General features: G+C 42.9%; 1 protein-coding gene across 1 annotated transcript in view; it reads left to right on the forward strand.

Moving 5' to 3' along the window:
• Window positions 1-2092: 2092 nt before the first annotated feature.
• LOC141093975 (uncharacterized) overlaps window positions 2093-13797 on the forward strand; it is a 45790-nt gene continuing 34085 nt past the window's right edge. The window contains exons 1-7 of the mRNA XM_073579646.1: window positions 2093-2293; window positions 2536-2674; window positions 2804-2983; window positions 3066-3189; window positions 3273-3370; window positions 3569-3659; window positions 6029-7225. Coding sequence (XP_073435747.1) covers window positions 2097-2293; window positions 2536-2674; window positions 2804-2983; window positions 3066-3189; window positions 3273-3370; window positions 3569-3659; window positions 6029-7225 — 2026 coding nt within the window. The 5' untranslated portion in view covers window positions 2093-2096. The remainder of the gene's footprint in view (window positions 2294-2535; window positions 2675-2803; window positions 2984-3065; window positions 3190-3272; window positions 3371-3568; window positions 3660-6028; window positions 7226-13797) is intronic.

The raw sequence follows: 13797 nt of genomic DNA on the forward strand, positions 1-13797 counted from the left end.
TTCTGTCAGATTACTGTAAGATGCGAAGGGCAGTAATCATGGTCGAGGGGCTGCCTTACGTCACCCTGGCACCCCACAAATAAAACGTACCCCAGTCCATGTGTGCAGTGTGTGGCTAATCAGTTCAACTTTACCTAACAATCCAAGTTAAAATGATGACAACACGCATTATTGGGCACAACTTGGTCTATAGGGCAGTACATTTTCCATTTATCCAGCCTGAACTATCCCTCCGCTTGCTAGCTCTTTCAGCCCCAGGGATTTTCCGTCTGACTGCGCAGTACCCACGAGATCTGCCACGTTTCCCTGACACAACAGTTCCACTTACAGCTTCCACCATATGGAAGGGTTTTCAGCGCTCTCCATAGCGACTGACTCGAGCCCTAGGCTCTGGACAATGCATGAATGTCTGCAGAGAGTTTAACGTGATCCCATACCTCCAGAACAATAGGTACTTCTTGTGCCTCCAGCCCACTGCCCTGGAACTTCTATTTTCTCTCACTCTGTCTAACTAACTAAATCAGGAGTAGTTCCCCCTTTTCTACTTAACCTTGGTCTAGTTTGTCTCAGATAAATCGAGGATTCTCATTCTGTGTCTACCTCAGATAAAATGGAGGACTCTGCTTCCTGATTCTGTTTTCTTTAGATAGAATTGAGGATGCCCTTTCTAAGTCTACCTCAGACAAAATGGAGGATACACTCTCTATGTCTACCTCAGACAAAATGGAGGATGCCCTCTCTAAGTCTACCTCAGACAAAATGGAGGATGTCCTTTCTAAGTCTACCTCAGACAAAATGGAGGATGCTCTCTCTAAGTCTACCTCAGACAAAATGGAGGATGTCCTTTTTAAGTCTACCTCAGACAAAATGGAGGATGCTCTCTCTAAGTCTACCTCAGACAAAATGGAGGAGGCTCTCTTTCTCCATCTGCATCAGATAAATCGAGGATGCTTTAGCTCTTGGGCTACCTCACATGAGATTCTCTTTTTCACTGCTTGATATTATAAGATAACGCTCACTTTCTCTCTCCCTCAGTTTACCTCAGACAAAATGGAGGATGCCCTCTCTAAGTCTACCTCAGACAAAATGGAGGATGCCCTCTCTAAGTCTACCTCAGACAAAATGGAGGATGCTCTCTCTAAGTCTACCTCAGACAGAATGGAGGAGGCTCTCTCTAAGTCTACCTCAGACAAAATGGAGGATGTCCTTTCCAAGTCTACCTCAGACAAAATGGAGGATGCTCTCTTTAAGTCTACCTCAGACAAAATGGAGGATGCTCTCTTTAAGTCTACCTCAGACAAAATGGAGGATGCTCTCTTTAAGTCTACCTCAGACAAAAAGGAGGATGTCCTTTCTAAGTCTACCTCAGACAAAATGGAGGATGCCCTCTCTAAGTCTACCTCAGACAAAATGGAGGATGTCCTTTCTAAGTCTACCTCAGACAAAATGGAGGATGTCCTTTCTAAGTCTACCTTAGACAAAATGGAGGATGCTCTCTCTAAGTCTACCTCAGACAAAATGGAGGATGTCCTTTCTAAGTCTACCTCAGACAAAATGGAGGAGGCTCTCTTTCTCCGTCTGCATCAGATAAATCGAGGATGCTTTAGCTCTTGGGCTACCTCACATGAGATTCTCTTTTTCACTGCTTGATATTATAAGATGACGCTCCCTTTCCCTCTCCCTCAGTTTACCTCAGACAAAATGGAGGATGCGCTGTTTTCTGCACGTAACATCGAGGAGGCGCTCTTTTCTTTACATAAAATGGAGGATGCACTGTTTCTACTCTAATTTGCCTCAGATAAATTGACGATGCTCATTCTGTGTTTACCTCAGATAAAATGGAGGATGCCCTCTCTACGTCTACCTCAGACAAAATGGAGGAGACTCTCTTTCTCCATCTGCCTTAAATAAATCACTTTAGCTCTGTCTACCTCACATGAGATTCTCTTTTACTAAAGTCAGGACAATCTCTTCCTCTCTCTCTCAGTTTACCTCAGATATAATGGAGGACGCTCTCCTTCTACCTCAGGCGTGATGAAGGATTCTCACATTTAGTCGGCCTTAAATAATATTAACGACAATCTCTCTCAGCTAAAATGGAGGACAGTCAGAAAGCCGACTATAGTGGATTCTTTCGTAATCTTCCTGACCGAACTGACAACTGTCCAGTTTTTCTCCTTTTCCTTCACTGTTATATATACTCCTCCCCTGACTCCTCCCCTCCTGTGACCTCATCACAGGTCCTGTGTACACAGAACAGCCATATATATGGTGTGCGGCTCTGCAGGTGGAGGTCGGTTCCCGAGATTCCCCATTACTATCTGTCAGTATTAGGCTTTATTCACACTTGAAAAAAAGACCTTTGATGTTTGTACCTCGGGTTCCCCATATTATTCATTATCTGAATTTTCATGATCTAAATCTTTTGTGATCCCAACTGACAGAAAAAAGGCACAAAGCTCTAGATTTATGAGGCCAGATTATACATTGTTTTTTGCCTATTTTGTATGAATTTATCATTTTCTTTCTATTTAGGTTCCTGATAAGTGCAAACTTTTTAGTTGATATCTTCTCCAAAATTTACCTTGACTCAAGGATGGATATGGACAGGGACAAGATGGTGGAGAGGATATTACACCTCACCCTAGAGATCCTCTTCCGGCTTACTGGAGAGGTGAGAGATTCTGATGACGTCACATTACATCATTCTTATCTATGGGAATAACAGATGGACAGAACTGGAGAGGTGAGGACTCTGGAAATGTCTGTAGTGAGATTTATTAATGTGTCTCTCCATTACCAGGATTACACAGTAGTGAAGAAGACCTCTAGTGGGCGCTGTCAGGACCCTGTGTCTGAGGGATGGGGAAGACCCCTGAGCCCAATCACTGGGCCTCCACCTCACCCCCTGATACATGAGGACATCAATCACCAGAAGATCCTAGAACTCACCTATAAGATGATTGAGCTGCTGACTGGAGAGGTGACACTGCTGGGAATGCTGGGACATTATACAGTAACACTATGAAGGGATCGGGGGATGACGGTAACATTGTATGTGTCAGGTTCCTATAAGGTGTCAGGATGTCGCCGTCTATTTCTCCATGGAGGAGTGGGAGTATTTAGAAGGACACAAAGATGTGTACAAAGACGTCATGATGGAGGTTCCCCAGCCCCTCACATCACCAGGTAATAGACAGGACTAAATACACACGGCCTATAATTATCTGTATGTAAAGAATGAATTCAGTCCCTGTATGTGTTTCCTCCAGATCTATCCAGTAAGAGGACAACACCAGAGAGATGTCCCCGTCCTCTTCTTCCACAGGACTGTAACCAAGAAGATCCCAATGTTCCTCAGGATCATCAGGTAGATGGAGAGAAGGTGTCAGGAGATCTCCCCTATGATGTGTAGACGGCTGTGAAGGTCTTGTGCTCAGTCTTGTTTTATCCACCAGTATTATATGTTTTATACTTGTGTAATGAGAGCGGTGGAGATGGCAGGATTAGAGCTGATCATAGATGGGACTTCTCCATCTGTCTGTGACTTTTACAATATTTGTTTCAGGGTGAAGATCTGACTCATATCAATACTACAGAGACATATGTGAGGGGTGATGAGCGGTGTAAAGAGGAGATTCCTACAGATGACTACCCAGGTGAGTAGTGACCACTAAAGTCACAGATTCTTCTCCCTCAGTAACTCTAATAATTTGGAGCCACAGTTTTTTTGTTGTCAATTTGTTTTTTGGTTACCGCTATGTATATAAATGGTTTCCTAAAAAATGCTTCCACTGATGCGGCTTTACGTAAGGCAGCCACAGATACTCTTCTTATGGCAAGTGTGCAGATTGAAAATGAATAATTTGCAAAATTAATTGATGAGTTGCATGAAATTGATGGCCCTTTATTGTGCAAATAAAGTATTTCTAACTTTTCCAATTAAGTATTTAAGAAAAAAAAATTGGAAACATTGACTGATCTTTTCTGGTCCAGGAGCAATATCGTATATTATTATAAACTTTCCATGATCTAGATATCACTTATCCTTCCATTTTCACTTTTTTTTAAAAAAGTGATAGTGAATGGAGTGATCAAGACATCCTGGTCCTCTGAAGTATTCAGAAGCACTTTGCACGGTAGTAATAATATTTAGTGATGACCGAACGTGCTCGGATAAGGTGTTATCCGAGCATGCTCGTGTGCTAATTGAGTGTCTTCGGCGTGCTCGAAAAATATGTTCGAGCACCCACGCCTGCATGTCTCGCGGCTGTTCGACAGCCGTAACAAATACAGGGATAGCCTAAACACCTATCATAACATTATAACCTCTCATTCAGTGGTCAAAGTGAGGCATTTGACAGAGGGAGAGATCTCCTTCTGTCAGCAAGTCAACCCTCCCACTGCTCAACAGCAGGGTGCCAAAGGTTTGCTGTCTACCTGATTGATTGATTATATGCCTAACAGACTAAAATAATTAAAAAATCCCCAAATTCCAATAAAAAATTGTTTCATTTGAGAAAAAAATATGCCATATTCGAAATGCTCTCTACTATGAAACTATTTCCATATTTATATCCTATGGCAAATCCTATATATATATATATATATATAAAAAAAGAAAATAATAAACTATGCCAGAATTGCTGTTTTTATTTATTCTTCCTCATAAAAAAAAGAAATAAAAGGAGATCAAAACACCATTATAAACTATAGCTCCTTATTGAAAAAAACAAGCTCCAATACAGGTATGTAAACAGAAAAATGAAAAAGTTTCAGTTCCCAGAACAAACCGAACAACCAAAGGAATTTTTTTTTTCACAAAATTAGTAAAACATAAAAAAATACCGTATGTACTCATGTATAAGCCGAATTTTTCAGCCCCTTTTTTGGCTGAAAAAGACCCCCTCGGCTTATACACAAGTCACGGTCCCTGCAATTAAAAAAAAATGACGTACTCACCTCTTGTCACTGGGGGCCAGGGGCCGGTGTCCTGAGCAGGCGGGGACACCGGCGCGCTATGGGGGTCAGGTGCCGGTGTCGTCACATGCTCAGGCCCCCGGCACTGGCTATATTCACCTGTCCCCGTTCCACCGGCGCGCCGCTCTGTTTTCCACGGCCTCTGGCCGTGATGTTCAGGTCAGAGGGCGTGATGACGTGGTTACTGCCTGAACAGTCACTGTAGAGAGCCGGAAGACAGAGCAATGCGCAGCGGTGGAATGCAGATAGGTGAAAAAAGCCAGTGCCTGGGCCTGAGCAAGCGGTGACACTGGCACCTTACCCCCATAGCGCGCCGGTGTCCCCGCCTGCTCAGGACACCGGCACCTGGCCCCAGCGATGAGAGCTGAATATGTCATTTTTTTTTTCTAATCGCAGCAGCATTATTACATGGGGCATATTGTATTATGGAGCACTTTATGGGGCCACAATTAACCTTTGTGCAGCATTATATTGGGCATATTTTTCTGTGGAGCATCTTATGGGGCCAACATTATCCTTTCTGCAGCATTACATGGGGCATATTTTAATATGGAGCATCTTATGGGGCCATCATCAACCTTTATGGAGCATTATATGGGGCATATTTTGTTCAGAGCATCTTATGGGGCCCATCATCGACCTTTATGGAGCGTCTTTTGGGGTCCATCTTGAACTGTATGGAGCATTATATAGGGCTTCTGATTCAGTATGGATATTCAAAAACATTTAACCTACTGATGTCTCAATTAATTTTACTTTTATTGGTATCTATTTTTATTTTTGAAATTTACCAGTAGCTGCTGCATTTCCCACCCTCGGCTTATACTCGAGTCAATAAGCTTTCCCAGATTTTTGAGGCAAAATTAGGGGCCTCGGCTTATACTCGGGTCGGCTTATACTCGAGTATATAATATAATTTTGGTATTGTCACATTGACAGGCAGAATAAAATGAATATTCTGACAGCATGCACAACATGATAGGATTCCTTTAACATTATAAAGTTCTGGTTATATTATTATAAAATAAATCTGTTGTATTCTTGGCAGATGTCTTCACCAGGAACTCAGAGAGACATCTGATATCCTCAGAATTTAAAGCTGAAGACTGTGGTATGACCCCAGATACATATGAAGAACATGTTATTATCACAGATATACCCTCATCCTTTCACAACAAAAATCTATCTTCTGATTCATTGCAGACTGTTAAGCAAAATAAAAGTAACAGAAAGGGAGTTAAAGAGCGCAGATCTCACACAAGTTTGAAGACATTTTTATGCTCAGAATGCGGGAAATGTTTTAATTATAATTCCGATCTTGTTACACATCAGAGAATTCACACAGGGGAGAAGCCATATTCATGTCCAGAATGCGGGAAATGTTTTAATCGAAAGTCAAATCTTGTTGAGCATCAAAGAATTCACACAGGGGAGAAGCCATATTCATGTTCAGAATGTGGGAAATGCTTTACATGGAAGCCAACTCTTGCCATACATCAGAGAATTCACACAGGAGAGAAGCCATTTTCATGTTCAGAATGTGGAAAATGTTTTGTCCAGAAATCTGATCTTAGGCGACATCATCGAATTCACACAAGAAGAAAGCCACCGTCATTTTCATGTTCAGAATGTGAGGCATTTTTTAAATGGAAATCGGATCTTGTTACACATCAAAGAATTCACACAGGAGAAAAACCATTTTTATGTCCAGTGTGTGGGAAATGCTTTAACGACAAATCTAATCTTGTTACACATCAGAGAATCCACACAGGAGAAAAGCCATTTTCATGTTCAGAATGTGGAAAATATTATAGGACTAAAATAGATGTCATTAAACATCAAAGAAATCACACAGATGAGAAGCCATTTTCATGCCCAGAATGTGGAAAATGTTTTAATTGGAGATCAAATCTTGTCAAACATCAAAAAACTCACACAGGGGAGAAGCCATATTCATGTTTAGAATGTGAAAAATGTTTTAAACAGAAATCAACTCTTACTGTACATGAGAGAATTCACACAGGGGAGAAGCCATTTTCATGTTTAGAATGTGGCAAATGTTTTAGTCATAAATCAGCTTTTGTTATACATCAGAGAAGTCACACAGGGGAGAAGCCGTATTCTTGTTCCGAATGTGGGAAATGTTATAGGGCTAAAGTAGATCTTGTTAGACATCAAAGAAGTCACAAAAGGGAAATGCCAATACATAACAACTTCATAAACATCAAAGAGCTCACACCGAGTTAATTTTTGGTCTTCTACTTCATACAATGAACCTATTGTGTTTATGACATTTATTTCTTCTGCTGCATTTAATAGACCCATAACATTTTCATTTTTAAATAGATGGAACTGTATGGTGGCTTTTATCGTGGGTTGGGGGTTAGGAGGTTGACAAAGTTATTAGTACAGATTCACTGAAACTGTGATTTTCCTTATTTGCCATAATCTACAAACAAATAAAAATGTCACAATCTGTTTTGTTTTGCTGTTAACAGACGGTCTTAAATCACAAAACCATAAAAAAACAGTAATCCATTTAAAATGAATCTCATCACCTCATATAATCGATCAGATATACATATTTATAAAATTCTAGAAAGAAATTTGGACAAGATATATCATGAAAGGGTATATTTTGAAAAAAGTTACAATTACATATCGTCAAGACCCCCAATAAATATATTTTGGCACCAAAATGGCATCAATAGCTCCACCGCTCCCCCTCCCCCGCCAGCCCTCTGGGACAATTGACTCATGTATAAGCCAGGGGGGGGGGCACAAAGAAATGTGCTGAAAAACTCAACGTATACACGAGTATATATGGCATGTGTTGAAAACATATCTCGTATGGTGTAAATTTGTGTCTGTTCAAAGATTTTTTTGCGTTTAGGAAAAATATGATAATCAGATGAGGCCAAATTAGAAGAATATGGTAGGTGATCGAGAATTTTATTGCGTTTTTGCAATACAAGACTGATGGTCCTGCAAATAAAAGACACCTTTGAAAAGTTTCCCTTGTCATGGTTCCGCAATTTGGCCCAAAATTTGGTAATATTCTCCTGTGATTGGCTTAGCGAAAAGTATTCAATCATTGTCCCAGACAATTGAGACAAGAACTTTTCCAGCAGGCTTTTTTGCACAAAATTTTTTGGGCCGAGAAGCACTAGAATGATTCCACTCCCCTCACCTACTCTTCTTCTCCGTCCGTAACATCTATAACTTCTACTTTAAAAATCCGCGTTTCGGATTTTAATGGTAGAATAAGATGGATATTGATTTCCTAATGTTGTTGATGTCATGATACAGGTGCTTCTCAAAAAATTAGAATATCATCCAAAAATACATTTATTTCAGTTTTTCAATTCAAAAAGTGAAACTCATATATTCTATAGAGTCATTACACACAGAGTGATGTATTTCACGTGTTTATTTCTGTTAATGTTGATGATTATGGCTTACAGCCAATGAAAACCCAAAAGTCATTATCTCAGTAAATCATAATAATTAACAAACAAAAAAAAAACCCTGCAAAGTCTTTCTACGTGTTTAAAAAGGTCCTTTAGTCTGTTTCAGTAGGATTCACAATCATGAGGAAGACTGCTGACTTGACAGATGTCCAGAAGGCAGTCACTGACACACTCCACAAGGAGGGGAAGCCACAAAAGGCCATTGACAAAGAAGCCGGCTGTTCACAGAGTGCTGTGTCCAAGCATATTAATGGAAAGTTGAGTGGAAGCAAAAAGTGAGATAGAAAAATGTGCACAAGCAACTGGGACAACTGCAGCCTTGAGAGGATTGTTAACAAAAGACCTTTCAAAAAGTTTGGGGAGATTCACAAGGAGTGGACTGCAGCTGGAGTCATTGCTTCAAGAGCCACCACACAGAGACGTAACCAGGACATGGGCTACAAGTGTCGCATTCCTTGTGTCAGCCACTCATGACCAATAGACAACACCAGAAGCGTCTTTCCTGGGCCATGGAGAAAAAGAACTGGACTGTTGTCAGTGGTCCAAGGTGTTGTTTTCAGATGAAAGTAAATTTTGCATTTCATTTGGAAATCAAGGTCCCAGAGTCTGGAGGAAGAGTGTAGAGGCCACAATCCAAGCTGCTGGAGGTTTAGTGTGAAGTCTCCACAATCAGTGATGGTTTGGGGAGCCATGTCATCTGCTGGTATAGGTACACTGTGTTTTACCAAGACCAAAGTCAGCACAACTGTCCACCAGGACATTTTAGAGGACTTCATGCTTCCCTCCGCCAACAAACTTTTTGGAGATGGAAATGTCATTCTCCAGCAGGACTTGGCCCCTGTCCACACTGCCAAAAGTACCAATACCTGGTTTACACACAACAATATCATTATGCTTGATTTGCCAGCAAACTTGCCTGACCTTAACCCCATAGAGAATCTATGGAGTATTGTCAAGAGGAAGATGAGAGACACCAGACCCAACAATGCAGACGAGCTGAAGGCTGCTATCAAAGCAACCTGGGCTTCCATAACCCCTCAGCAGTGCCTCAGGCTGATCGCCTCCATGCCACTTTGAAATTGAAGCAAAAGGAGCTCCGACCAAGTACTGAGTGCATTTACTGATCGTACATTTCAGTAGGACAACATTTTGGATTTTACAATCATTTTTCAAGCTGGTGTTATAAAGTATTCTAATTGACCGAGATAATGACTTTTGGGTTTTCATTGGCTGTAAGCCATAATCATCAACATTAAGAGAAATAAATACGTGAAATACATCACTCTGTGTGTAATGACTCTGTATAATATGTGTTTCACTTTTTGTACTGAAGAACTGAAATAAATTAACTTTTTGATGATATTCTAATTTTGTAAGTAGCCCCTGTACATTTCTTTACCAGAGAGTACGTACTTGATGACGATGAAAACGATACGTGATTTTGCAAAAGTTTCAATCTTCAACTGACAGGGTAAACTTTTCTCAACCCCTTACTGACATATGAAGTACTGGTTTGTTATGTGCGGGCTCCCATGCCGAGCCCGCATCTTTCCAGGCAGATGATGGCTGAAGTATTCGACAGTAGGAATGCATCATTCAACCCATCGGCGCACCCGTGACGTGCTAGCTGGCCAACGCTGACATTTTGGGGTATGGTATGGTCTCCGATCCAGATCCGAAGATCGATTTGTGACCTGTACGTGAATGCTGACTATTACTAATAAAGCGCTATCAATGTTTCAAGTGAATCCTTTAAAGAACCATCCTTCACTTTCCCTTATAACAGTGCGCAAATTATTTTTCTCAAATCTTGGTTTTCAGAGACTGAAAGCTGCATTTCGATGGTTAAACAGTGGCAACTGGAGATGCTGTCTACGTTGGCTACCTATATACTAAAAGCAGCAAAAAGGAATATGCGATCACACAAAAACTACAAGAAACCTGCAATTATTACAGGAGTGTAACGCTGAAAGGAGATGTGCCCTCTGCTGGCCACAACCAGGATTTCCCTCACTGTTTCTTCCTCAGGTACCTTACAGGCAGTGGATGCCAATAAGGGGCATTCCAGATAATTAAGCTTTGTTTTTGGTTGTTGGGTTAAACACTAGCTTAGGTTGGCCTGGGTGGGTGTTTGTGAAGTTTTCCAGTACACTATATGGTAAAATGAATGGTGTCATTCAAAACAAGAAATCGTTCCATAAAAAAATACAAAAAACAAGCCCTTAGAATAAAGGGAGAAAAAAATAAATGAAGCGCAAAAACAAATATGGGACTCAACGAGAAGGAGTCAAAGTAACGACACCATAGCACAGTGGGCAGCTACGCGGTTAATCCATTGCCCATGATGTGACATCATTAGGTGCCGCTCGTTCTTACATGAAACAGTCTGTGATGCTATATTGAAAAAACAGCAAATATCCTGAGGGACTGTTGCAACAGATCTGGGGGGTCACCATCATTCCTCATCTCAGGAACCATTCCCCCTCCCAGGTGTTGGTGTGGAAACTTCAGACCTATATTTACCACCAGAATCTTGATGAACAGGAACAATATGAGCCCTCAAAATCCCACTGTGCTCCCAAGAACGGGGCTCCATTTAGCCCCTTCTGAATGATTTTTCCCTCAGTCCCAGTCTACTCGCATAACCCCTTGTCAATCCGTAATGTTTCCCCCTTGTAAAATAATGTCTACAGCGGGCACGGAAAGTATACAGACCCCTTTAATTTTTTCATTCTTTGTTTCATTGCAGCCATTTGGAAAATTCAAAAAAGTTCATTTTTTTCTCATTAATGTACACTCTGCTCCCGATCTTGGCTGTAAAAAATCTGAAACGTAAATATTTTTACAAATTTGTTAAAAAAGAGAAACTGAAATCTCACATGGTCAATACTTTGCTCAGTATTGAGTAGATGCACCTTTTGAGCTAGTACAGCCATGAGTCTTCTTGGAAATGATGCCACAAGTTTTTCACCCCTGGGTTTGGGGATCCTCTGCCATTCTTCCTTGCAGATCCTCTCCAGTTCCGTCAGGTTGGATGGTGAACATTGGTGGACAGCCATTTTCAGGTCTCTCCAGAGATGCTCTATTGGGTTTAGGTCAGGGCTCTGGCTGGGCCAGTCAAGAATGGTCACAGAGTTGTTCTGAAGCCACTCCTTTGTTATTTTAGCTGTGTGCTTAGGGTCATTGCCTTGTTGTAAGGTGAACCTTAGGCCAAGTCTGAGGTCCAGAGCACTCTGGAAGAGGTTTTCATCCAGGATATCTCTGTACTGGGCCGCATTCATGTTTCCTTCAATGGCATCCAGTCATCCTGTCCCTGCAGCTGAAACACACCCCCATAGCATGATGCTGCCACCACCATGTTTCACTGTTGGGATTGTATTGGGCAGGTGATGAACAGTGCCTAGTTTTCTCCACACATACCGCTTAGAATTATCACCAAAAAGTTCTATCTTCGTCTCATCAGACCAGAGAATCTTATTTAGTCCTTCATGTGTTTTTTTTTAGCAAACTCTATGTGGGCTTTCATATGTCTTGCACTGAGAAGAGGCTTCCGCTGGGCCACTCTGCCATAAAGGCCTGATTGGTGGAGAGCTGCAGTGATAGTTGGCTTTGTGGAACTTTCTCTCATCTCCCTACTGTATCTCTGGAGCTCAGCCACAGTGATCTTGGGGTTCTTCTTTACCTTTCTCACCAAGGCTCTTCTCCCACGATTGCTCAGTTTATGTTAAGGCTGGAGGAATGCACCAAATTATAAAGTAATAGTAGGTGCGTTCGCAGCCCGGGGTCCACCGTGCAGAGGTGGTACACTGCTGCTAGAAAATGGCGGAAGAATAGAGCGGTGTAAAAACAGTCACACGTGGGTTACTTCACCCAATGTGAACAGAAGCGGACTCTGTTGATTCACAGAGCCGCACAGCCGCTGAACGTTGATGCTGGAGCCTGCTTAACTCACAGAGCCCGGCCAAAGAGTGCACAGCAAGTGGCCATAGAACTCTACCCAAGGACACGGGGTTAGAGTCCTTCTAGGCCCACTGAGCACGCGGCGTCACAGCCACGAGCGCCGCTATAGACGCTGGCTATGGAGGGAGGAGCACGGGGCACTGAGGCGTGCCGAGTCACTGATGATGACTAATGCCTGACTCTAAAGGCCCCGTCTCACTAAGCGATCTCGGTAGCGAGATCGCTGCTGAGTCACAACTTTTGTGACGTAACAGCGATCTCACCAGCGAGATCACTGTGTGTGACAGCGATCAGCGAGCGGCCCCCCTGCCAGTATCGCTGAAAGAAACCTCTGGACATTTCTTTGGTCGCTGGTCTCCCGCTGGCCAGCACGCATCGCTGTGTGTGACAGGCGGGAGACCAGCTTTCAGGTGTAAAAAATAATAAAAAAAATAAATATAGTTATTCTCACCTTCCGACATCCCGTTCAGCCATCCTGCCTCTCTCCACGCTCCGGTCCCAGTGATCCTTTGCACGAATGACCGCGAGACTTTGTTATCCCTCGAGACCGTGACATCTCGCGGTCATTCTCGCAAAGGATCACTGGGACCGGAGCGTGGAGAGAGGCAGGATGGCTGAACGGGACGTCGGAAGGTGAGAATAACTATATTTTTTATTTTGATTCTATTTTTTACAGGGATGGCCAGCGATGCCGGGCGCTCGGCATCGCTGTGCTGATCGCTGGTGAAGCTGTCCGTGTGACAGCTCACCAGCGATCACATAGCGACTTACTAGCGATCCTGACACCTTGATATCGGTGTCTGGATTGCTGGTAAGTCGCTTAGTGTGACGGGGCCTTTACTCTGACCTACCTACGCCTAAGCCTGGCCACTAGCAGGCTAGGCTGCACAACACATGCGTACCAAGGGTAGGGGTTTCATAATGAGTCAGTCACTATAGACATTCATACGTGCATACACCACTCACTCCCCGCATCATCTTGCATCCCACGATGGCATTGACCTCAAACTCGTCTGACAACAGGTCTGATGTCCCGGCAGAAGGCTCAGAAAACCGGGACATGTGAACCGGCTTAAGGAGAGACACAAGAAACGTGTCCGAGATAGCCAAGTGTGGTGGAAGAGTCAGGCGGTAGACCACAGGGTTGATCTGCTCGAGGATCTTGAAAGGGCCAATATAGCGCGGTGCGAACTTAGCAGATTCCACCCGCAGCGGAGAGCCACACTAAGTCGCCAGGGGCGAAGGTCAGAGCCGGGCGCCGGCGAGTGTCAGCGGAGGACCTCATTCTCTCCTTGGAGGCCAGGATAGCTTTCTGCGTGCGATCCCAAATGTCACATGCCTCCACCGCCCAGTCTGCCACCCTAGAGTCAGTGGACGACACGGGCAT

Source organism: Dendrobates tinctorius, unplaced genomic scaffold, assembly GCF_039654945.1.
Source record: "Dendrobates tinctorius isolate UK_male_01 unplaced genomic scaffold, ASM3965494v1 ptg000063l, whole genome shotgun sequence".
NCBI classification, from domain to species: Eukaryota; Metazoa; Chordata; class Amphibia; order Anura; family Dendrobatidae; genus Dendrobates; species Dendrobates tinctorius.